General features: G+C 44.6%; 3 protein-coding genes across 3 annotated transcripts in view; all 3 read left to right on the top strand.

The window, feature by feature from the left end:
• The window catches only part of LOC105039933 (DNA replication licensing factor MCM7), a 106,654-nt gene that overhangs the window by 52,639 nt on the left and 26,787 nt on the right, over positions 1-27,228 (top strand). The window lies entirely within an intron of this gene.
• On the top strand, positions 5,634-10,271 carry LOC105039946 (uncharacterized; the record flags this gene model as incomplete). The annotated part of the gene is made up of 4 exons (XM_010916277.3): positions 5,634-7,660; positions 8,173-8,386; positions 9,010-9,194; positions 9,882-10,271. Coding segments are annotated over 4 exons (2,688 nt in total), but the record flags the coding sequence as incomplete, so codon positions are not given.
• Positions 25,788-27,228, top strand: part of LOC105039947 (ATP-citrate synthase beta chain protein 1) — a 10,859-nt gene continuing 9,418 nt past the window's right edge. Inside the window, 2 exon segments of the mRNA XM_010916278.3 lie at positions 25,788-25,872; positions 27,210-27,228. The exon segment at positions 27,210-27,228 is cut by the window's right edge and continues 105 nt beyond it. The gene's annotated coding sequence lies outside the window, so the exon portion shown is untranslated.

The raw sequence follows: 27,228 nt of genomic DNA, 5'->3' as shown, positions 1-27,228 counted from the left end.
GATTTCAACATCTAGGATTTTGCAGAAAAATAATTTTTCTCCTTTCGTTTTCTTCTTCATGGGACCTCACAGTGGCACCCTTACATGCCATGAAGAGCACCTCATTGAATGAAAAGAGAGGATCATGTAACCCTATTTGCTCTTATGATCGGACGGCCTGGTGATTATCCAATTCGAGTACTTTGCTACTCAGAACATCTAATCTAATTCATATATCATATATGCAAAAATTTAGATCAAATCTAAATTGTATTAGATCTGATTTTGTATTAGATCATATCTAAAATCAGATCATAATACATCTCATATATTGCTAAATCTAGATTTCAACTCTACATGCATATATGTTCATGTTATAATGAACCTGGCTCTGATACCATTTGAAAGAAAGCATGGTGGGTGATGTGTATATATTTTTAAAAAATTTACAGTGGAACATACATAGATTAAATAATTTAATCTACAATACATGCATAGATCAAATCTAAATTATCATACAAGATCTATGATATAAATTAATATGCATGTATGCACATCTGAAATCTAAAATTCAGCAAGTATAAAACATATCTAATTTATATTTAGATCATATCTAAATATTAATTAAATTCAAAACTTTATACCTGAGCATGGATAGCAGATCACCGCATCCGAAATTCATAGTAGATGATTCTTCATGATGCTTGGCAGCCGTACACGCATCCGACCTCTACGGATATCCACACGAAGTCTTTATACTGATCGATCTCTCCGAGAGTACTAGCTCGCGAAGACACTATTCTTTGGCTGATCTAAGAGGAAACATAAAGATAAAAAATAAGAAGATCCTCTCCTTTTTTTTCTAAATCCATACATCTGATCTCTATAATAGAGATCAAGAGAAGAAATCTTTCTTCTCAATTTTTTTACGCATAAGAGAGAACTTTTTTCTCTTCCTTTCATGCCTTTGAGAAGAACTTTTCTTCTCTAATTTTTTATGATAAAGATTAGATCTAATCTAATTTTTTATGCTGAAAATCATAGAAGATTTTGAGCCCTAGAAGAATCCAAAAGAGGGATCTAAGAGAAGAACCGTTCTTCTCTCTTTTTCTTCCTTGATCAAGAACTCAAGGAGCTCCAAACATCCAACCAGATTTTTTAAATATTTTTTTTTTAAATTTTTATATTAAAAATTAGATCTAATCTAATTTTTATCTTGAAAAAAATTTTAAAAAAATCTGAAAGAAGAACTCTTTTTTCTTCAAGGCTGCGCATAAGAAAAAAAATCCATCTTCTTCCTTGATCTAGAACTCTAGAAAGCCCCAAACACCCAATCAAATTTTTTTGATATTTCTTCTCTAAATTCTCATATTAAAAATTAGATCTAATTTGATTTTTATTTTAGAAAAAAATAGAAGAAAAATCTGGAACAAGAACTCCTTCTTCTTTTAAGCTGCACACAAGAAAGAAGACCTATCTTCTTCCTTGATCTTTCTCTCTTTGAAAAGAATTTTTTTTCTCCAATTTTTACTGTAAAACCAGCAAAAGAAGCACTTTTTGATGCCTAAAAATCAATAAAAAAACTCATAAAACACTCCAAGAAGAAGAGGAGAAACGGGATGTTGGCGTGTGGGATATTGGGTGTAAAACCAACAGAAGAAGCTCTCTTTGATGCCCAAAAATCAGTAAGAAAAAACTCATAAAACACTCCAAGAAGAAGAGGAAAAATGGGATGTTGGTGTGTGGGATGTTGGGGCGTCCAACTCTTGGACGCCCCCTTCCTCCTATTTTTTTTTCTTTGGGGCGACAAGAAAGAGAGGAGAGACATTTTCTTTTCTTCACGAAAAAGAGGAGACGGCGCACAAGAAAGTTGGGGTGTGGGATCTCTTTTTCTCACGGTGAATAAATGTGGCGTGGGAAATAAATCACATAGGGTGTTTTGGGTTTAGTCCTATTTCAAATAGGATTCAAGATCTTCGTCAAATTCTAACTAATTCTTGGATTCAATCCTAACTAACTTAAAAATTAGTTATAACAAACTAACTAATTAGATCCTAGCCCAATTATGAAACATATTGGGCTCCAATCGATTTTGAAATTAGTTAGATTAAAACCCTATTGATCCAGGGATTGATTCTTGATGGATTCAGGGAAGCTATTGATAATAGGGCTTGATCCAATCAAGCCTATTATCCAATAAGATTTGATCCAATTAAAATCTATATCAAACTAATCTCATTAATTTAATTTTGTATCTCTGAGATCAATTGAAATAAGCTTTGTCATTCAATAGGACTGCATTCAATCAATTCAAAGCCAATCTAATTGAATCTAATTCAATTAGATCTAATCCAATCTCCATTGCTCAATCAAATTGAGCCAATTAACAATCATATTATTAATTAATTATTCTTCTTATTTATCGATCATTAGTAAATAATTTATTGTAATCTTTGTAAAAGATTAATCATCAATTAAATTGATAATTAAATCCTTCAATGATTCATAATCGTTGATCAGCTATTTGATCAGACAAGTACTTCTATGTGTGTGACCCCATAGATTCGAATCTAAGCTGATAGCATAAGAATAATTTCTGTACTAATCGATGAAACTATCTAGCAATGAGATCCGATATCCGGATAGGTCGAATGTATGCCCAGCTACACTCTAAAACCTATGTGGATATAGTTACCGTATAATTCATCTCTTTGATATTTGATGCTCAAAGACGACTAAGGGTAAACTATCAACCCAGAAAGAGTGATCCACATTATGTCTCAACCTCAAAAATTCTGTGACTCCTCACTAGGACTACTTTGGTCAAAGTTTTGCTGAATTAAAACACAATGATGCATCATTTCTAATTTTACTTGGAGTGGTCAGTCTCATCTTGACTCGCACTCAAACTTCATAAGTACTTAACTGTACTTAGAAATATTCCGTCATCAAATTAAAAATTCGGATAGTCTGGCACCAAAGCACAGTGAATTGCTTGCAAGTCATCGAGGTAGCCTCAGGTTCGAAGAACACTTATACCCATATCCCATCAGAGCAACTCTTGATAGCAGAGTGCTTCGAAAGTGATCACGCTCAGTGAAATATACTCCTACATATCATCCGTATGCTATACTCGTGTCACCACACGTCTTGGTTAAGAGGACAACTAACTAAGATGGCATACAACAACCTAGACTTGATACAATTATCATCCTTGTAATAATTGTATCATTTGATCGCGAGCAAAGTTTAAGAACTACATGATAAATTCTCCTTTATCATTTTGGTAGTAGTTCTAAGGACTTCATCATAACATATGAGTTCTATTTTAGAAGATGTATTCCTTACGATGAATCTTGTTAGATAATATTTATCATTTTATAATTCATATATATGTATGGAGCATAATCATCTATAACCTAAATGATTGATTTTAGGACATATTTTTCAACAATATATGTAAAAAAATTTAATTTAATTTTTATATATTTCATCTGGATGGATTCAGACCTTCTTATTCTACAATGCAGTAACATATTACATAATATAACAACACGATAATGATATTATATAATATTTTATAAATTAAAATACTATATTATATTTTATTTTTATGCAAGATAGAATGATTATATTCATCTTATAAAAATATAATATACCTTATACACTTCACAAAGATATTTTTAATAAAAATTTTTAAAATAAAATATAATAAGATTATAATTAAATTTTTATTATTATATAATATTTAAATCTATAACTATATCTATTCTATACAAATATACAAGCTATCCATCTAATATCAGGTTTAGATACTTTTTTTAGAAGCATACTATTATACATTAGAAAAAATATAGATGATTACAATCTATCTACTTTCTAAAAAAAATAATTTTAATCTATCATTTGATAAAAGATCATTTTATCTATATAAAATAATAAATTAAATTAATTTATTATTTTAGCTATATATATTAATTTTTTTTATTAGAATAAGAAAAGAATTAACAAACTAAAAGAGATGTATTTATATTAAGAATTTTTTTACATATATATCTTTCTAAATATTCAAATTTACGTGAATATTCTCATAAAATTACTATTTATATATATATCCTTATAATTTTTTTGCACATCTATTCATAAAAATATTTTAGTTATTTTAATTTTAAATTATTAATTTTTAATATGTTAGATGATATAGATACATATACAAAAAAAGATATTTTATGAGGATATACATATAGATATCAATTTTAAAAAGATATTTATATAAATTTAAATATTTGAGAGAGAATACATATGAAAACCCTAATTATTTTAGTATCCATTTTAAAGAGAAAATTCTCAAGTTGAAAATTTCTTCAATAGAATTATCAGTTCATAATTTAAAAAAAATAAAAAAAAAACATGCATGATATTTTTTTCTATTTTATCAAACCTCTCCATTTCTTATTTTTCTTGTCAAATCATCTCTCCTGTATATGAGACCACCCTTCTCCTTTTTGAGTCTCTTTCTTCTCCTATAAATTTTTTCTTTCTTTTAGTGGTACCTGTACCTAAAAGTTCATAGACTCTAAGGGATGGCATGTAAATATTTTTTTTTCGTGTTAGATAAAGATAGAAAATTATACATTATGTATAATTGATATTAATACATATCATATTCTGAAAATTATATATTATTTTATCTAAAAATATATATCGATTTGCTAGATGACTAATTTATTTAGTGTGTATCATCTAGCTATATGGTATGTATTGGTAAAAAATATGTTTTGTAGCTTGTGTGTTAATTTATTTAGAGATATATATTAGATCGTTACTGGATATATATCAAAAAAGCTTATAATATATATCAGAAAATCAATGGGTGTATATCATTAGTTATATCGTGTGTACTGGTAAGTATAATATTCTTGAAAAGTATGTATCATATTGCTTGGAGGTATATATTAGATTTATGGATAACTAATTTATTAAATATGTATCATATGACTATATATTATATACTAATAAACATAATATTTTAGAAATTGATCATGTGCTATATATTAATAGACTTCAAAATTTGAAAATCGTATATCAATTTATTTAGGATATATATTAACTTATTAGATGAGTAATTTATTTAATATGTATCATTCAATATATAATATGCACTTGTAAAGATACATATTCTAGGAATAAGGGAGAAATGGAATATTGAGCTATCTTTTTTTTTTTCTTAATCATATGATTAACGTAGAAGAAATTTTTGATTTTCAAATTTTTTAACATAAATATTTAAAAAAATATGATAAAATAGAAAAATAATTTTATATTGCACCACTACATATGTTTTTTCGGTCTTCTCCAAAAGCTCCTCTCCCCTTGCCAATTTCTCCGTTGCTTACTAATTTTCAATCCTTTATTTCTCCCCTTATTACATGACCTTTAATTCAAATACACGCATTCATGTTTTTAACCCAAGTTCCCATTCTCTCCCAACTTCTCTCTCTCCAAATGTCACCTACTCACCTTATCATCATCTCATCTCCAAAAGTCCTTCCCTCCATCCCATCTCTTATCTTCTTCTCTCCGATACACTTCCCTCCCTCCATGCTCTGCATCCCATGACCTTCATTAGCCTCCATCCTCTGTTCCCTCCATAACCCCTCCCTCCTCCTCTCCCTCCCCACCCATATGCCTTCTTCTCTCCTCCCCATCCAAATCCTCCCTCCTCCTTCAATCGCATAAACCCCAACCCCTCCCATGGCCTCTCCCACTCCCCCCCTCACTACTCCCTCACCTCTTCCAAATCCCTGCAAAACCCCCACCCTCCACCCCAAAACCCCCACAAAACCCCCTATAGACTTCACTCCTCTTCCACCACCACTTCCACCGCTCCTAACACTGCGACCACTCCTACCATAACCACCACCACCACCTCCCCCAGTGGTGCCACCAATGCTTCGACTCCTTCCCCTTCCCCCCAAAACCCAATCTTGCAGCGAAACCCAGCCTTCTTGCCCTACTGCCCCCGCCCCAGAGCCGGGCTGAGCCCTGAATTCCGGCGGACTCGCAGCACCCGAGTCATCTCCAAGAGGAACCTCTCCTCCGCCAAGCCCTCCCACGACAACGCCCGCACCGCCTCCCCTGCCGCCGCCCATTGCCTCGCCCAAATCCTGCGGTCGCCCCCCAATGACCGGGCCCTCGTCACCATCCTCTCCAGCTTCCGGCCCGCCCTCGCTATCCCCGAAGACTATTGCTTCATTCTTCATGAGCTCGGCGACCGTGACAAGTGCCCGCCGAAGGCCCTGCGGTTCTTCCACTCCGCCATGCCTCTCATGCGAAGCCGAATCGAGCAGGGGAAGTTGCTGACGGCCGCCATTTGTGGGCTCGGCAAGATGGGCCGCCCCGAGCTGGCAAGACAGGTTTTTGATGTCGGCGTCGCCCGTGCTTATGGCAATACTGTCTTCGCCTACTCCTCCCTGATCTCCGCTTATGCCAGAAGTGGGCTTGCTGCTGAGGCCATGGGTGTTTTCGAGTCGATGAAGGCGGCCGGCCTGAGGCCCACCACCATATCATACAACGCCGTGATTGATGCCTGTGGGAAGGGCGGCGTCGACCTCCAGTTCACCCTTGAGTTTTTTCGGGAGATGCTCCACGATGGGCTCTGTCCTGATAGGAAGACATTCAACTCTCTTCTAGCTGCCTGTAGCCGTGCTGGGCACTTGGAAGATGCGCGTGTGATGTTTGATGAAATGATCCGGCTGGGCATGGGTCGTGATATCTACACCTACAATACCTTCATCGATGCTATCTGCAAGTGTGGGAATATGGAGCTTGCAGTGCAGGTCATGTTGGACATGCCCACAAACAATGTGTGCCCAAATGTCGTTACGTATAGTACGTTGATGGATGGATACTCTAAATTGGAGCAATTTGATGAGGCACTGAAGATCTATGAAAAGATGAAATCTTTGAAGATTCAGCTGGACCGGGTGTGTTACAATACACTGCTCTCAATCTATGTGAAGACCGGAAGGTTTGAGGAGATTGCGAGAGTGTGTGAAGAGATGAATGTTGTGGGAGTCGACAAGGATACTGTTACTTACAATTCTTTGATCAATGGGTATGGAAAGCAAGGGAGGTTAGACGTTGTTGCTTACTTGGTTCAGGATATGAGGGAGAGGGGAGTTGCCCCGAGTGTGCTAACATACTCGACTTTGATGGATATTTACTCAAAGGCAGGCATGTATGGAGATGCTGCAAATGTCTTCTTAGAGTTCAAGGAGTCAGGGTTGAAGGCAGATGTGGTTTTGTACAGCTCTTTCATTGACACGTTGGCTAAAAATGGGTTAGTAGAGTGTGCTGTGTGGTTGCTTGATGAGATGACAAGGGTGGGGATCGAGCCTAATGTGGTCACTTACAATACTATAATCGATGCTTTTGGTAAGTCTAGGATCATTGTTGAGGAGGATGGTGTTGGGAGTACAACAGTGGGTGTTGAAGGATGTGGCAGCCAGGTTGTCAGGGCTTTCAGTCAGCTAGCAAGGGGATTTGGGCGGCCTGTGGCAGAAGAGGTCAGTAGGAGGTCTGAGGAACTGTTTTGCATCTTAGGATTGTTTCAGAAGATGATACAGCAGGGTGTGAGGCCCAATGTCGTGACTTTCTCGGCTATTTTGAATGCTTGCAGGTGATGTCCTATTTTGCCCTCAAGATACCAATCATTAACTTAGAAGTATATTATTTATTAAATTGTTAGAGCATTGAAATGGAAAATAAACTATAACCAAATACGTAACACATGCATTCTCTGGAGAATTGAAAAGTATGAAATTAAATTCCCATCTCTGTCTCTCTTGAAATTATTGAAAACATATATCCATTGTGATATGACATCAAAAATGGAGAAAATCTTGGTGATGTTAACACTTCATTTTATGTTACACATAAGCTGGTTTCGTGCCATTAATAACAGTTGATCAATGCTGGATTTTGTTGTATCATGAGTGAAACATATTTATATGTTCTATGCAGTATATTTTTAGGGACGAAACATATGCTTCTTTAGAATCAAGCATATGAATTCAAGTCATCATTTTTTTTACTGTTTCTCTAACACACTTTTGGTCACTTGTTTCTCCATATCCTTGTTCTACATTTGTTAATAAGCCTGTTCATTATGTGCTTGAATTTTATATGCAGTCGTTGCAATTCATTTGAAGATGCATCATTGTTATTGGAGCAGCTTCGGTTGTTTGATAACTTTGTCTATGGGGTTGCACATGGGCTTTTAATGGGCTGCAGAGAGGTTTGGGTGCAAGCTCAGTCGCTTTTTGATGAACTGAGGCAAATGGATTTGCCAACGTCATCTGCCTTTTACAATGCTTTAACTGATATGCTATGGCATCTTGGTCAGGTAATCAAGCATATTTTGTTACTATCTAGTTAATGATCGTGCAGTTATTAATGAATAATATCCCTTTTTAAGTAGTCATTAGTGATTTTAGCACTATTTGTGCTCCATTTCTCTGAATTTTTTCAAATAGATTTAAGTAGTTGGAAAGGTGAACCAACAGAAGGGGATCAAGTTCGTTATTTCTTTAATCTACTTTTGAAAGCTGCCCATAACATTACTGCTTGTATGTCATTTTGGAGTTTAGTATTAGAACATTGGGTTGGGCCTTGGTGCAACAGGAAGGTCGCTGCATTGTGATCTGGCTGGCCATCATGTGTTTGAAACACAGAAACAGCTTTTTAGTATAAGGATAAGGTTGTGTACATCTGACCCTCCCCAAATCCTGCAGTGATAGGGGCCTCAGGCACCGGGACACCCTTTTTAGTGGTCAGAGTGTTGGGTAATGAGGCTTGCCTCTTCCATCTTGCTCCCAGAAAGGTTGTGTTGGTTGTTGTAGTTCAATGGTCTCTTGTTTGTGATCAATTTTTCCCACATGGAATTGAATGAGCTGTTATGGTGATGTTGAGGTTGAGGTCCCCTGGATTTCAGAAAGTTAACTTTTTGTTTATTTTATTTTTTTACAGAAACGAGGAGCTCAGCAGGTTGTGCTTGAGGGGGTACAGCGGCACGTTTGGGAGAACGCATGGAGTGAATTTACTTTGGATCTGCACCTGATGTCTTGTGGTGCTGCTCAGGCCATTGTTCATGCATGGCTTCTCAGTATACGCTCAATTGTTTTTGCAGGGTGTGAACTACCCGAGTTTGTTAGGTATGAAATCCTTTCTTAGCTATGACACCTGAAAGGTTACAAGCTTGAGGTGAATGTGTCAAGCACTAAGACACTATTATATGACACCAGCACGTAATGATATAAGGGGAATATATCATGAGATTGATTCCTTAAAGAAGAGCACGGACATCAAAATTAGTGCATGACTATATGTCATCTCTTTGACATTTAATCCTTCAACATATGCAATTGTATATCAAATTATTGTCTTGGATTTCTGTACCCCTCCTGGTACTTGTCTTGATCAAGGAAAGGTTGAATAACCTATTTGAAACTTGTATCAAGTTCATATGCATGCCCATACGAGGGCTGATCAGGTTAGCTACCTCCTAGGACATGGAGCAGAGAATTATTCTTTTGTTTGGTTTATATCCTGGAAAATTAATCAGAATGGTGAATGTACACATTGCCAGAAATATTCCAGTTAATGCCTTCGTTTACAAGACTCGTTTTGAAATGATAAGATGAAATTTGGTGGTATTTTTCATTCTGATTTTCTTGGACATGCAAACCATGAAGCAGATTTTTTTTTCTTTAATAAATATCATACCAAATATTTCAAGTGAAAAAAATTTGGCATCTGGGTATCGCTGCCTTTTTGTGGCCTAACCAAAAAAGTTCGATATCACCACAATCTAATATGTTAAATCCATTGTTTCTGTTCAGCATCTTGACAGGCTGGGGCAAACACAGCAAGAGAGCTGGTGCTAGCACCCTCCGTTGTGTCATTGAGGTGCTGCTTGACTCAATTGGAGCCCCATTCAATTTGGAAAGGTTCAACATTGGTCGGTTTGTATCACCAGGTGCAATGGTGGCTGCCTGGTTGAGGGAACCAGGGACAATAAACATCCTTCTCCTTCGTGATGAGCGAGTGCAACATTCGAGTCCATCGTCTCTGCTTCCAAGATTGCAGGCATTACAATTGTAGTTTCAGAGATCGTCCAGGTTAACTCATCAGCCAGTTGTATCTATTTGGTAAAATTTATGTTTGTTGTGAGAATAAAATAGAGACTTGTTCTTATTTTTGTGAAATTGAATCATATTTTTGTTCTGAAATTGCTAGCACCAGAATTGTACTTAAACTCCTGCCCTTCGTTTTTGGTCCTTTCTCTGCATTACTGCTTAAAGATAGAACAGATCGATTCTGTCGGTCAAAAAAAAAAAAAAAAAATGTTCAAGGTGTGATCCATTTTTCAAGTCAGTGATGAGATGTCTTACGGTCAAAATTTTCTTTTGGTTCCTACGGGGAAAAAGGTTCCAATTTTGCAATTACCTCTTTCTGCCAGAGCAGCCCATGAATTGGACACTCTAGCCAACGAAGACATTGCATTGTTTTGCTCCATGGACTGACTTGATTCGATGTTTATGTGCTTGCTACTCAAATTTGAAAGATGATATTTTGCTTGTTCTTGTTGGGACTGCTTAGCAGGTGGGAACCAATCATATTCATTTGTTAAGTAGCAAGTGAAGACAGCTATGATGTGCTGGAAACTTTCTTGTTTTCAACCCTCTTTGTCAAAAATGTTATTCTTAGACTTTAGTGGCACCTTCCCCTAATTAGTTTTAGGGGATTGGGAATTATTGATCTCTCTCTCTCTAACCTTTTAGCTGAAGTACTTACTTGTTCTTCTATTTTGCAGAACTTAAAAAAAGAAATTCTATTTAATGAAAATGAGAATGTCTCTCTCTCTCTCTCTCTCTCTAACCTTTTAGCTGAAATACTTACTTGTTCTTCTATTTTGCAGAACTTAAAAAAAGAAATTCTATTTAATGAAAATGAGAATGTCTCCAAATTCAATGAAGATGTATGCAGGCATTTGTCGGCTTTGGCCAAGCTTCCTGTAATTGAGTTAGTTATGTACTGCATCCAACGACGCCACATGGTCTCAGGTATGGACCAAGCATATGATCCAGTCATGCCTTTAGATGTAGGAGGTTAGAGCTAAAGCCTTTGTATTATTTATCGTTGAAATAATATTATTTAAAAAATGAGTCTCCATGCTATTTCGGTGTGGATGTGGCGCTCAATGGACGATAGTACTTGAAAATATAAACTGCTATTATGCTCATGTTAGTGGAGTTGGGGAAGAGACGGAAAGGAGAATTGGGGGGGAAAAAAATGTATCTCCTATGGGAGTTTTAGATGGTCGGTGATTTATGAGAATTATCAAAACCGATATGAGTTATATGACTGTCACAGGTCAAGCTGATTAAATTTAAGAGTGAGATTCCTCACATTGAATTTAATCATATATTATATTTTTAGATACTATAATTTAATCATACGATATTCAATTAAAATAATTTTTTTAAAAAAAATATGAAGTCCCTCCGCAAAAAAGTCTAAATTACATTATTAGGATCCCAAATCTAGCTGATCAAATCAAAATTTTTTTTATAAAAAAAATTTTGATTAGATATATTTTTTAATAAAAAAATAGATAAAATGATAGAAGACAAAGTTGATATAGAAGTCAAGATCTATATATCTTTTATAAGATTTTAATTTTTATAATTATTTTTATTAGTTTTATTTATTTTTAAAAAATTATTTATATTTAAATAAAAAAGAATATGGATAAATTATATAAAAATAAATTTTATTATTATAAATAAAAATTATATATTTTAATTTTTGAATTATCAATGAAATAAAATGGAATCTAAATTTTACTTTCACAAATTTTTTTTTATCTTTTTAAAATTTTTTTATGAAATTCAAATTAGACGGAACGACAAAGTCTTTCTGTCTTTCTTTCTAATCAGATCCGTAGACGTAAATCATAAGTCTGATTTTTGTAATTTGTTGTAATAATAAAATATAAATTATAATAAAAAAGAGTTGATGATGGATATTAATTTTGTGGGAACCAATGGCTGGACAACAGAGTTTGCTGGTTAGTATTATCTCGCTGCCTCTCTCTCACTCTCTCTCTCTCTCTATTTTTATTTATATTTTTTGCACGTTTGGTACTCCCCCACCCACTCCTCACCAGATCGTCCGCCTTGCGTGATTCAAAAGTTTGCAAGTATCCGGACGGCGTTTCTCGCCGAATATGCGCATCTTAATTGTATGCGATTGCTGAATATACCGTCCATCACGCAATCGTAAACGCATGCCATGCGCTCATCTACAGCGTCAAAATTTAACGTTAATGACACCTTCGGTCGACAGGACAACGGTGCACCAACAGCCGAATGGTTATTGGTGTGGTCCACTCTGGCCAGTAATAACATGAAACGTCATGCTCCATAGCCGGTTGCTGTTCGAGTTGTTGATGTAACACATCCCACCATCTCATCCGGACCTTGAGGGGGGAATAAAAGATGATTGATATTCTCACGCCACGTTTATTGCTGATCAGAGGCCGCATTGCTGATGTATTCCCAAATAATAAAACCTTAAAGAAACAATATTTTCTGTTATAATAGAGGAGTTTTTTTTGGATAGAACATGAATATTATATATTCCTGAATCAAAGCACGAAAGATCCAATAAATAGATTGAAGTGATAGAGGTGGTGTCCCATATTATAGCCTTTATATAATTAGCCATATAAGTAGCCATTTAGACAGCAATACCATTAGCTGTCTAATAGACATACTTCATCTCAAGCGATGAAAAATAAGCCACCATCCATCAATAGTTGTGAAGTAAGAGATGATGATTGACATAATTATGCATGGATATTAATAACCACTTAATTATTATAAAGGAGTTTACTTTTAAAAAAATGTGAGAAACTCTCAAGGTCTGCATAATATGCACTCATCTTTTCTATGCTCCACAAAGTATGGCTATTATAATTGTAGAATTAAAAACTTAGGTACATTGCCAGCAATGATTCCTAATGACAAAGACAACTCTATCGTGTGCTCCTTTGTCACACTGCCATTAAAATTAAATTTGAGAAAATAAAAAAATAATAACTTTCAAGTGAAAAAAAAATCATCTGATGGGATGTAAGACTTGCAAAAAGAGAGTCATAAGTTTTCCAAGCTATCAATTACTGCCTGGATGAGCTCATAGGTTGGTTTGGAGGCTTTCAAAATGATCCATTTAGGATTTTGAATCACATTTTAGAAGGTGTGTTTTTTCTTAGGTAAATATAGTTTATAGGCATTATAGCACGTTAGAGTAATTTTATTCCTTCAAAATTTCTTCTGAAATATTTTTCTTTGATAGATCAAAGAAAAATGTCAAGGATCACCTGACTTTGGAAGTGGAATCTACCTCTAAACTTGAGCCACCAGTCGCCATCCTAAATGACATGCAATGTGGTTTTCTTCGCATGAGGACAAACATCACAATATAGTGAAATATGCATCCCCTATTGGTATAGAATAGCTTGACCTAGAAGTAAATCCCAAGCAACGCTCCATATGAAAAGAGCAATTCTTAGGTGGTTGTTAGCTTTCCACATTCAATTGGTACTCTAAGTTGAATCGAAAATAAATATGAAGAATCAATAAAAATAAGTAATTTCGATAGTTATGTTGAAAGATGCCTCCATCCTATCATATTAGGATCATCTTTGCATGGTACTATCATGGATAAGATTTTATCAGTCAAATCCTCCTTGAACAACAGGTGAACTGGGAGATAGTTTCAACACTTCTCCCAAGCCATCTTAAAGTCTTTCACTGATAAACCATGCAAGGTACTTGTTGGGGAATACCCACCGACCGTCCGACCGATGGCCGGAGGGACCGACCGACCGACTGACGGTCGGAGGGACCGACCGACCGACTGACGGCCGGAGGGACCGACCGGCAGACGCCATCACCGACCAATTAACGGCCCCCAACCGACTGAGGATGTGTCGGTCGGGCATACTTTTTCCGTCCGACTGGACCTGGAAGCCTGATGGCCGACTCACGTAAGACTCGCCGACCAACGGAGGGGCCCGACGCCGCTCAGCTGGCCACCGACCTAGGGTCGGTCGACTCCTCCGATCGCCGTACAGCCGCCAGAGCTTGTCAGTTCTGACAGCAACATGCGGTACTGCCACCTAGGGGCATTGTCCCGCCTAGGGCATTGTCAACCCTAGTGATTTGACAGCCCCACGACGATATGACACTTTTACGGCGACTCTGACAGTCTACAGTGAGTTGACAATTCCTCAATTGTCCGCGTCATTAATGACGGCGTCATACCGTGCTCCACTATATAAATCGGGGAAGGCAACAGTGCAGGGGATCTCCACTTCTCGACTTCGAAACCACAGGCTCGCTCCCTCTCTCTCTCTCTCTCTCGATTGAGCTCTCTGTCTTCATTTCACTGTTGCCCAGTCACCTCTCTGACTTGACCGTCGGAGGGTCTCCGTCGGAGCCACCTCCGGTCAGTGTGGACTTCCTTTTTTGCAGGCGCTCGTTCCCGACGACCAGGCGACGAGGGGATTGGCCGCAACAGATTGGCGCGCCAGGTAGGGGGAAACGATGATGAAGACAAGAGCCCAGCGATCGAAGATCACCGGGTCGGCGAGGCGCTCTTCCCGTCGGGAAGAGGCCTCCCCGCCCCCTCAGCGGCGGAGCCCAGCTCTCCGCACCCCGCGGTGACCACGGAGGCGCAGATCGCGGCCATCGTACGGCAGATGACCGTACTGACGGACGCGGTCAAGAGCCTCCAGCAACAACCGGCGGCCTGTCCGATGCCCTCCAGGAGCAGCCGCCGACGCCCACGCCGATCCCCGTCGCCTCCGCGCGAGCGTCCGCAACAGCGCTCCCACGGAGAGGAGGAGGGACGGCCATGGCGCGATGACCGACGGTCCCAGCGGCCCTCTCCTTCCCTGCTGAAACGGGCGAGGAAGGAGAAGCGACCGCGAACGCCGTCCGCCTCCCTATCGGAATCTTCCGGAGACTCCACTCCTGGGGTTTCCCAGCACCGACAGACAGACGACTACGAGCGCAGGTTCGAGAAAATCGACCGTCGGCTTGCGCAGTTGCAGGTGGATGGCCAGAAGTCTTCTAACGACGTCGACTTCCGGACCGCCCAACCTCTCTCCCGACTAGTCCTCGACGAACCGATTCCCAGTCGGTTCAAGATACCGCACGTGGAGCCATACGACGGCTCCACCGACCCGATCGACCACCTTGAGAGCTACAAAGCTCTCATGACGATCCAAGGGGCAACCGATGCTCTTTTTTGCATCGGCTTCCCCGCCACACTCCGCAAGGCTGCCAGGGCCTGGTACTCCGATCTTCGATCGGGAAGCGTCCACTCCTTCGGGCAGCTCGAGCACTCTTTCGTGGCCCACTTCAGCACCAGCCGGAAGCCGCCGCGAACGTCGGACAGCCTTTTCTCCCTTAAATAGGGGGAAAATGAGACGCTCCGATACTTCGTGGCGTGATTCAACACGGCCACGCTTGAGATCCGGGACCTCAATGAAGACATGGCTATCTCAGCCATGAAGCGGGGGCTGAGGGCGTCCCGATTTACCTACTCTCTGGACAAGACCCTCCCCCGAACGTACGTCGAGCTGCTGGAGCGCACATACAAGTACATGCACGCGGATGAAGGAGCTTCCGACCGACGCTTGGCCGAACCCAGAGGCCCGAAGGAGAAGCGGAGGAAGGGTCGGGAACCCGCCGAACCCAGCAGGCCTCCGACCGAAAGTCGGGTCTCGCCACCCCGACGAAACCAAAAGTCACCCCGACAACAGACTCCAAGGCCGGCACGTCCCAGGTACGATTCCTACACTCCTCTCTCCACTCCTCGTGCACAGATTCTAATGGAGATCAAGGGGGAAGAATACCTGCGACGGCCTCCGCCTCTGAAGGCAAAAGGCCTCGACCGTCGGAAGTACTGCCGATTCCACCGAGGCCACGGCCACAACACCGAGCAGTGCATCCAGCTTAAGGATGAGATCGAAGCTCTCATCCATCGGGGGTATCTCGGTAAATTTCGGAAGAACCCGCCGACCCAACCAGTTGCCGATCGACGATCCCGGCAGACTGAAGAAGCGGCGACTAATCAGCCGACGGCCGGAGTCATCAACATGATCTCCAAGCGGCTGGGCCCGGGGACGTCTGCGGGAGGGGAGCCGACGAAAAAGTCGCGCCCGGACGACGTAATCACTTTTACGGAGGAAGACGTTCGGGGCATCCAAACTCCCCACGACGATGCTGTTGTTGTTTCGGCAACAATAGCAAATTATGATGTAAAAAGAATTTTTGTTGATAATGGAAGTTCGACGAATGTTTTGTTTTACTCGACCTTCTCCCGGATGCAACTGTCAACCGACCGACTTAAGAGGGTCTCTATGCCCTTGATCGGCTTTGCCGGGGATGCTGTCACGATGGAAGGAGAAATTACCCTGCCTGTGACGGCCGGCACCGAACCACGGTAAAGCACCGTCCACTTAACTTTTGCGGTCGTCCAAGTGCCTTCGGCCTACAATGCCATACTTGGACGACCCGGACTAAACGCCCTCAAGGCAATCGTCTCGATGTACCATCTCCTCGTTCGGTTCTCGATCAAAAATGGGGTCGGGGAGATGCGCGGGGATCAACAGCTCGCCCGACGATGCTTCCAGATCTTCGCTCAAAACGACGAGTTGAAGTGCTCCCTGACGATCGACAAGCTGGACCAACGGAAGGAGGAAGAGCGGGGATTGCCGGCCGAGCAGCTCGTGGCGATCCCGATAGCGAAAAATCCTGACCGAAAGGTATGGGTCAGGTCTCAATTGCCCGACCCCGAACGATGATGATTGACGGAGCTGCTGATGGCCAATGCCGACATATTTGCTTGGTCGGCAGTCGATATGTCGGGCATCCCCCCAGAGACAATAACCCACCGACTCAACATCGACCCGACGATGAGGCCGGTGAGGCAGAAGAAAAGGTCCTTCGCTCCAGAGAGACAGAGGGCCATCGACGAAGAAGTGGACAAGCTACTCGAAGCGGGCTTCATCCGAGAATCTACGTATCCCGATTGGCTCGCCAATGTTGTCATGGTCAAAAAAGCCAACGGGAAGTGGAGGATCTGCATCGATTATACCGACCTGAACCGAGCTTGCCCAAAAGATAGCTTTTCACTCCCAAAGATCGACCAGCTGGTGGACGCGACGTCCGGATTTTGACTGCTCAGCTTCATGGACGCCTTCGCCGGATACAATTAGATCCGGATGGCGCCTGAAGACGAGGAGCACATTACCTTCATGACTCCTAAGGGCCTCTACTGTTATCGGGTGATGCCCTTCGGACTGAAGAACGCCGGCGCCACCTACCAGCGACTTGTCAATAAGGTCTTTAAAGAGCAGATCGGGCGCAACATGGAGGTGTACGTGGACGACATGCTAGTGAAAAGTGCGCAGATCCCGGATCATGTTCGGGATCTCGAGGAGACCTTCCGCACCCTACGACGACATCGAATGAAGCTCAACCCGACCAAGTGCGCTTTTGGCGTGACCTCAGGGAAGTTCCTCGGATTCCTCGTTTCTCAGAGAGGGATTGAGGCCAACCCTGAGAAAATAAAGGCGATCCTCGACATGCGTCATCCGAACACCAAGAAGGAGGTCCAACAGCTGAACGGAAAAATCATCGCTCTTAGCCGATTCATTTCTCGATCAGCTGAAAGGTGCCTCTCGTTTTTCAAAACTTTGCACCAGGCAAATGGTTTTTCTTGGTCGGATGAGTGCCAACGGGCCTTCGAAGACCTGAAGAAGTACTTGGCTTCCCCACCGTTGCTCGTAAAGCCGCAAGTCGGGGAGACCTTGTATCTCTACTTGGCGACATCTTCTAAGGCGGTCAGTTCGGTGCTCGTCCGAGAAAATGAGAACCGAACCCATCAGCCTATCTACTATACCAGCAAGGTGCTCCACGGTGCCGAAGCCAGATATTCGGAGACGGAAAAGATGATTTTCACCCTGACCGTCTCCGCACAATGACTCCGTCCATACTTCCAGGCTCATGCCATAGTGGTTCTCACCAACCAGCCCCTGAGGGCGATATTGCGCCGACCGGATACATCTGGACGACTGGCAAAGTGGACGATGAAGCTCAGCGAGTTCGACATTCAGTACCGACCGCGCCCTGCGGCTCAGGTCTTAGCCGACTTCATCGTCGAGTGCCCGACAACCGACCAAGGGTCGGGAGCTGCGGACCCGGGATGAGACGCGGTCTCCGAGCCAGATCCGGTCTCCACCTGGGTACTGCACATCGACGGAGCTTCAAACGCTCAGGGGAGCGGGGCCGGGCTCCTGCTCACAAATTCGGATGGGGTGGTCACCGAGTACGCCCTCCGATTCGACTTCAAGGCCTCCAACAACCAAGCCGAATACGAAGCACTCCTCGCTGGCTTGAGGATGGCGAGGAAACTGGGCGTCGACAGCCTCCGGGCATTCTCCGACTCTCAGCTGATCGTGGGGCAGGTCAGGGGCGAATTCGAGGCGCGAGATCCGACCATGGTCAAATACCTTCAGAAAGTGAAGGACCTCATGGCACGCCTCAGGTATTTTGAAATTTTCCACATCCCTAGGTCGGAGAACGCCCGTGCCGACGCACTCTCCAGACTGGCGACTTCGGCTTTCGACTCTTTGGGTCGGACGTTCGTGGAGAACCTCAAGCAGCCGAGTGTCGATCGGGTCGACGAGGTGCTACAACTAACGGCCGAACCAAGCTTGATGGACCCGATCATTCGGTATTTGACCGACGGGATCGACACCGAGGATCCCGCGGAGGCCAAGCGGCTCCGATGGTCGGCCTCCCAATATGTGATCATGGACGGCCGACTCTACAAGAGGTCGTTCTCGCTCCCCTTGCTTAGGTGCTTGGGACCGACCGACGCCGACTATGCTCTCCGAGAGGTGCACGAAGGGATCTGCGGGAATCACTTGGGGGGCAAGTCCCTGGCCTACAAAGTCCTGCGACAGGGTTACTACTGGCCCACCATGAGGAAGGACGCGGCCGAGTTGGTTCGGAGGTGCGAACCTTGTCAGAAGTACGCCAAATTCAACACCAACCGGCCAGCCAAATCGCTCCTATTGTTGCTCCATGGCCCTTCGCTCAGTGGGGGGTCGATATTCTCGACCCTTTTCCTCCAGCATCGGGTCAAAGAAAGTTCATAGTTGTCGCCATCGACTACTTCACCAAGTGGATGGAGGCCGAACCCTTGGCGCAGATCACCGAGCGGAAGATAGAGGACTTTATCCAAAAATTCATCATCTTCAGGTTCGGATTGCCGCATACTATCATCACTGACAATGGGCGGCAATTCGACAACTAAGACTTCCGAGACTTCTGCGCAAGGTTCCACATCACGCACCGACTGACTTCAGTCGGGCACCCACAGTCCAACGGCGAAGTCGAGGTGACCAACCGGACCTTACTCCACGGACTCAAAATCCGACTGAATGAAGCCAAAGCCTCTGGGTCGACGAGCTAGGCTCCGTCCTGTGGGCTTACCGAACGACCCCGCACGTTCCGACCGGGGAGTCGCCTTTCAGTTTGGCCTACGGACAGAGGCTATGATCCCACTCGAGGTTGGACTGCCGTCTTCAAGGGTCGAGCGGTATCAAGAGCCGGACAACTCCAATTGTCAGAGGGCCGACCTAGACCTCCTCCCAGAACTGCGAAACGAGGCTCAAATTCGCATGGCTTCGTACCGACAGAAGGTTGCTCGGTATTACAATGCCAAGGTCAGACCAAAGCTCTTCAGGCCTGGCGACTTGGTCCTGAGGAAGGCAGAGGTCTCGAAGCCCCTAGACCAAGGGAAGCTGGCTCCGAACTGGGAAGGGCCCTACAAGGTAGCAGACACCTATGGTCCGAGAGCCTACCGACTGGAGACCCTTGAAGGGAAACCCATCCCCTGAACGTGAAACGCCGACAACCTGAAATTGTACTACCAATGAACTCTGTACTTGACCAGTCGGAATACAAATCCAGTTAAAATCTCAGAGTTTTAACTCTTCGACTAACGATCGACGCTCGCCAAGGTCAAGCCCCGACACGCCGACTTGGACTTGGTATCCGTCTGAAACCGACGACCCTACCATCGGTGACGCATCGGACTCTTACAAGGACCGATGCATCCATATGGACGGGAGCTACACTCCTTCGACGACACATCAGACTCTTACGAGGACCGATGCATCTATATTGACGGGAGTTGACACTCCTTCTACGGTCGAACTTTCGGGCCAGACCATCGGCTAACACACCGATCGGGCCCCGACCAAAGAAAGGCGAAATGCCTGCGCGACTGACGTCGCGACTCCCGACCGAGCTACGGCCGGTCGAAGGATATTCGGCTTACCACCGTCTATCGCACAATGCGACCTCAGTCGCATTCATGATTCACCGACCGGGCTATGGCCGGCCGGAAGATATTCGGCTTACCACCGTATATCGCGAGGCACAGTAAGTATACCCGACACAAGGGTATCGAGGTCCGACTTATCGGTGCTCCCTCGACTGAATGCGCCGGACGACATTCGACTGAACGCGTCAGAGGGGACCCGACTACCGAACCTTTACCACGGTCGGTCGGCTCCCGACTCAACAGACGCGTCCGACTGACGTCCTTGACTATCAAAGGCCGATCCAAAGTCGGGACTTACTCTACCTTCGTGGCGGCACGAGTTGCCGAACGTCCTAACCGACCTATATGAGTTAGCGACTTATATGAGTTAGCGACTTACGAAGACATTCAACAATACACAAGAAGAAAATCGAGCAGAGGAAAAAGTAAAGGAAGTTTTCATTCAAAGTCAAAGGAAGTTTACAAAGTCGGGTCGAAGCCCAATTACAAGTGCTCTAAAGAAGGAAAAGACAAAAGAAACTAAAGTCGGCAAGGCCGCGATCATCCCTCTGAGTCGATCTCCTCGACCGACGGAAGATTGGGGATAACTGGTGTATCGACCACGATCGGTGCTGGGTCGACGGCCGAAGCAGGACCGTCGGTCGGTGGGGGACTGGCAGTCGGCGCCACTTGCTCTGGGACGGCTTCCTCCGCCACGACGACGCCTCTCGATGGCTGGTCGGCCATCTCCTCGGTGGCTTGCTCCTCGGCCCCCGACGGGACGATACCGCTGAGGTTCATCTCTGGGTACAAGGCATGGACCGCATCCCGACCGTCCTCGTACCCCACCCGGTACGATGCGAAGCCGGACTCCAGCATCTCCTCCCGGTATTGATCGGTGGCACGGAAGTCCTCCACCGCCCGGCTTGCCGACTCCTTCGCCGACCTTGCTTCCTCTTCCGCCCGGCCGAGCGAGTCCTTTGCCGACTCTGCTTCTGCCTTCGCTATGTCGGCGTCAACCTGGGCGATCGATAGATCCTCCTCGGCTTTGGCGAGCTTCTCCAGGCTGACTCGAAGCTGCTCGCGCTCGCCTTCAAGTTCGGCGGCAACGCCATCCCGCTCGCGCCGCAGACGATGCACGGTCCGGTCCTTGCGTTTGGCTTCTTTTTTGGCCGACCTTAGCTCAGACCCGAGCTGGGAGACTTCGTCCACCAACTTGGCCTCCCGGTCGGCCGACTGCTTCAAGTGGTCGACCAGCATTGCCCGGTCGGCTTCGGCCGCCGCCGACCTTTCCTTCCAAGCCGCCCGGACGTTCCCGAACCTCCGGTATCCGGCTTCAAGCTCCGACATGGTGTAGATCAGCTGCCGACGCAAGTGTTTTGTCAGGAAAACAAAGTGACGAAAATTTTAAGAAAAAATGAGGCGAAACAAGACTTACCTCGATCATGGTCGGGTAGAACGAAGACAACATCTCGGTCACTTGCCGAGACCTCAACGCCTCCACGTCGGCCGGGAGGAGGATTCCCTGGCACAGCCTCCTCGCCAGGTTGTGGTCGGCCAATGCCGATGCACCTTCGGGGAACTGTGCGCTGGACGGCACAGTGCGACTCCCCGACCTTGTTTCGTCCGCGGGGTCCATCGGGGCCTTCCCCCGATCGGCTGCCCCGACCGACGGAACCGGCAGCGAGGGGATGCTCGAGGTTGAACCGGCACCCCCCGTTGCGGCCACAGACGCCGCCGGATGATGTTCGATTTTCCGAACGTCATCCGGCTCCACCGCCGCCGGTGAGGCCGCCGATGTTCCTTTGGTCGCTTCTTCCACCGGCCTCTCCTCCGCATGCGCTGCCGGAGCCGCGAGCGCTATCACTGGCTCCGATTGGTCGGTCGCCGACGCTTCGACGGTCGGCGCCGCTGGAGTAGGCTTCTTCGGAGGACGCGAAGGTCCTGCCCCCGATGCCGGCCTCTTCCTTGCTGCAAACTGTCGGATCTCGGCGTCGGTTGGCCGCATCCTTGGAGGTGTCCCTGCGATACCGACAGATATGTTAATCGAAGAGCTGGACCAAGGACCGAATGAAAAGAAGACCGGGGGATCGGGCGATACCTAGTCGGGGGATCAAACTCAGGCCGGCGTCATAGAGAGCTTGTTCGGTGACAAGCTCCCTCTGCTTCGGGACCGACATATCTTTAAGTCGGTGGAAGTCCTCCCGGTCGTCCGCCTCCACCCGGCTGTTGTCATTTGCTTCGGTTCGGGGCACGCCCCAGTGGGAAGGGAAGCCCCAAGAGGATGGAGATGAGACGAAGAAAAATTGGTTCTTCCACCCATGGATGGACGATGGAAGATCAGTGATGAAGGAAAGACCCTTCCGGGGGTTGAAGAGCCACCACCCTCGGGCCTTAGGGTGGGGTCGGAGCACAAAGAATGCCCGGAAGAGCGATATACGAGGGTTGGTCGGCAAAAGCTGACACAACAGCGCGAAGCTGATTATCAGTCGGACAGAGTTCGGCGCCAATTGCGCCGGACAAAGTCCGTAATAATTCAGCAGATTCCGGACGAACTCCGGAATCGGGAGCCGAAGACCCGCGCGAAGATCTTCGACATACAGCGCCAGTTGGCCCGACGGAGGGTTGTTAACCCGACCGCCGGCCCCTGGGGCGGAGAGTTGAAACTGCTTCGGGATGCGATACTGCTCCTGAAGCCGATCAACGTTCGGTCCTGAAAGCGAGGAAACCTCAACTTCTGGAGTCGACCGGGAGTCGTCGGTCGGATTTCCCGACCGAGCTCCCCGAGTCGGATTTTCGGCCATCACACCAGAACCGAACAAGAAGAGGAAGAAGCGAAGAGGAAGAGGAAGCAAAGAGGAAGAAGAAGAAGAGGAAGGGAAGACCACGAACCGGCAATGAACCCTTTTGGAAGCAGGAGGGAAGACGACTGCCGGCGACGACTGAGAAATCGCCCGGACAGAGTTTCTGCAGCAAAACGTCAACAATGAGGTCCTGGGTCCGGATGGTCCTATATATATAGGGCCGTCCGACGGTCGAGATGCCTCCGCGTCGATCGAAGCCTCACGGATGTGCGACACGTGGCGGCTTCCGGGCCCTCCTTTCGGCCTGATGATTCGGTGTGCCCATCCAGGGACGGCCGCACCGCCCTCATTAAATGCGAGGGGCGCCGGCCCAACCACCTCCGACACGTGGCAAACAGGGCCGCGGTTTCGAATTAAAGCGCCCGCGGCGATTCGAGTTCCCGATGGGACGCCTGACAGCGCACTGCGACGGTCTGCGTTCCCCAGAAGGCGTCGGATATCCGATCGTCTGACGCCGAATCGTCTGGCACCCGACCTCCTGACGCAGACGGGACGTATGACGACGACAAGATGGGACATCTGACACCTGACGCCGACGTGACATCTGACACTGACTAGACGTCTGACACCAGCGAATCGCTCGGCATGCATGAGACGCCTGACATCGTATCAACCCGCGGTACGGTCGGGATTTGGCATACGACGAATCCACTCCTTTTCGCCCGGGGTTGCTGCCCAAATAAAGGCATCGGCCAGCTCACCGTCCGACTCAGGAGTGGAGGGGGGCAACTGTTGGGGAATACCCACCGACCGTCCGACCGATGGCCGGAGGGACCGACCGACCGACTGACGGCCGGAGGGACCGACCGACCGACTGACGATCGGAGGGACCGACCGGCAGACGACATCACCGGCCAATTAACGGCCCCCCAACTGACTGAGGATGTGTCGGTCGGGCATTCTTTTTCCGACCGACTGGACCTGGAAGCCTGATGGCCGACTCACGTAAGACTCGCCGACCAACGGAGGGGCCCGACGCCGCTCAGCTGGCCACCGACCTAGGGTCGGTCGACTCCTCCGATCGCCGTACAGCCGCCAGAGCTTGTCAGTTCTGACAGCAACATGCGGCACTGCCACCTAGGGGCATTGTCCCACCTAGGGCATTGTCAACCCTAGTGATTTGACAGCCCCACGACGACATGACACTTTTACGGCGACTCTGACAGTCTACAGTGAATTGACAATTCCTCAATTGTCCGCGCCATTAATGACGGCGCCATACCGTGCTCCACTATATAAATCGGGGAAGGCGACAGTGCAGGGGATCTCCACTTCTCGACTTCGAAACCACAGGCTCGCTCCCTCTCTCTCTCTCTCGATTGAGCTCTCTGTTTTCATTTCACTGTTGCCCAGTCACCTCTCTGACTTGACCGTCGGAGGGTCTCCGTCGGAGCCACCTCCGGTCAGTGTGGACTTCCTTTTTTGCAGGCGCTCGTTCCCGGCGACCAGGCGACGAGGGGATTGGCCGCAACAGTACTAAATTTTATAGAGGTTGCCATTGAGCAAGATGAGTCGAGGAATGATAGCAGATCACATTAATGGAAGCAGCATTATCAATATATCAATCAAAATTTGTGCATATAAGGGGAGAGTAGGAGTAGTTTCCTCTATATGGAGGGGCAACTCTAGAGGATCTGATTTATTTGAAAATCAAATTTTAGTTTGTATTACCATCTTATCATGAGTAACGATAAATTAATAAATCATATTTTTTGCCCAAATTATTTACATATTTAAAGATATCTTATTTGGTAGGTATATGCAGCTTTCTATTTTAAAATATTATTTTGTTAAGATAAACACTAATGGTTATAAAAACTTAGACATGTGCAATGTATTTTGAAAGAATAAGTTGAATGCATAAATAGAAATTTAGAAAAAAAATATTTTATATTATCTCTTTTTGGGAGCTCAGCTATGATAATTTAATATTTAATTCATATCAATACATATAAAAAGCACAAATAACAGAACAACTATATTTAAAATCTTATTATTAATATAAGAAAACACAATGCAGATTCATTTAATTTTGCAGCAGCATACAATTGTTTCTCACAATAATTGAATGCATCTGTTACCAAAAAAAAAAAAAAAAAAGGTGATGCATCAAAATACATGGGGGTTGAAATGTCATTACCCAGCATCAACAGCCCAGAGACTCCTCACGTGCTGCTCCTCACCCAAACCCACTCTCTCCAGCCGCGTTCCCGTCCAACAACCATTCCGCATAAAAAAATTCCACAGAGACGACGACATCGACAGTCCAAATATACCACGAAATGTACGGACGGACATGATCACTCCGATCAGAATTCACCGACGGCTGATGCTGTATTGTCGTATAAAGTTAAAACTGCGACCCATTGCAGAGCCCGTCCACACGCTTCGTCGCACGGAGGGTGGGCGAGTACTCCCCCACCTCTCCCTCCTCTAGTCTTATATAATTCCCCAACGGCTCCAAAAATGCTCGCCCGTTCGCACGCTGTCTCTCTCTCCCCCTCCCTCCCCACCTCCACTCCCCCCGGGTCTTGCGGGAACTCTTGGATCGCAGGTAGATTCGCCCTCCTCTTTACTCGCTTTTTATCTTATCCAGGTCGCTGTGGTTTCGGCTGCGGGTTGGGATCTTTCCGCTGTTGAGTGGATCTGATGACGTGATCCGTGTTCTTTTGGCTGCATTGATGCGATTTCTCATGATTCAGTTCGGTTTTTCAATTTGTAGACGTGATCTTTTCCACTGACTATTAGATCTGGAAATTTTTTGAATCATTTTGGTTAAAATTTATAAAGATCTGAGTTTTGACGGGTCATTTGATGCCAAGAATCTGTTTATGGAGGGATTTATTTCTTGGTTCACTAACTGGACGGAGTTGGATTGTTTCTATGATGAAAATATGAGTGCTTGCGTATGAGACAATTGTTTGGTTGTTCCGATAGTGTTGCCACCGAAGCAGTTTTTATCTGAGAGGGAAAAATGCTGCAGTGATCTTGCTGATCCTTGGCAAAGTTCTCTCTCTTCGGATTTCTATATTTAGGTAATGATTTTAAATGATGACTCGGTTTATGGTCGATGACTTTTGATTTGGCTAGTGAGTCTTACGAAATGCCTCTCTTATTTAGGTGCTTGCAACAAGGGATTTTTAGCAGAGAGAATTAGTTCATATTTCTAATTAGCATGAGATGGATAATTCTAAATGTGAATGTTGTGATGCGCCTGTTCATGTGTGGAGTGTTTCCAGAAGCTAATGAGCAATACTTTCTTTTGAGAAAGTTCACAATTTTATACAGCAATTTTTTTTTTTTTTTAAAGTTTTTCAAGATATTGTGGTTGTGAAAACCTGTGACGAGGTAAAAGGAGTTATTTTTATTTATTTATTTATTGGATTGGATTTTGGGGGAGGGGGAAGAGGGTGTGGGTGGTTGAGGTGGAGACGAGAATAGGGTTGTATAATGCAGATGAATTATTTTGTGTTGAAGCTGTCTTTCTCATTAACAATAATTCTTGATCGGCTTTGTCAGTCACTTTTCAAAGTATAACTACAGAAAATTCTGGTCTTCTCAACATTTATGTTCTTGCAAAATGTAAAAGAGAATGAAAAAACATTTCTTTTTCATTTTCAGATGCAAATGACATCAAGTCCCAAGTGTCAAAATGACAATCAAAGTCATATTTGCAATTCACAAATATACACATGATACACGTCAACTTAAATGGTTTTATGTCATTTTTCATTCTTCTTTTAATTGTATGTGCGCATCAAGAAGTGATACTTGCCAAAGCAGTCTGAATCAAATACTGCTTGCAGCATTTTTTTCTTTCTATTCTGAGTGTTTCATATATCAAGTTGTTTTTTGTTTTAATTCTGAATGTTAATTCATGACTGCATGCAGATTAGTTGACCATCCTTTT

The sequence above is a fragment of the Elaeis guineensis genome, chromosome 1 (genome assembly GCF_000442705.2).
Source record: "Elaeis guineensis isolate ETL-2024a chromosome 1, EG11, whole genome shotgun sequence".
Classification (NCBI taxonomy): domain Eukaryota; kingdom Viridiplantae; phylum Streptophyta; class Magnoliopsida; order Arecales; family Arecaceae; genus Elaeis; species Elaeis guineensis.
Note: the sequence above shows the minus strand (reverse complement) of the source record. Positions and strands in the feature narration are given on the sequence as shown.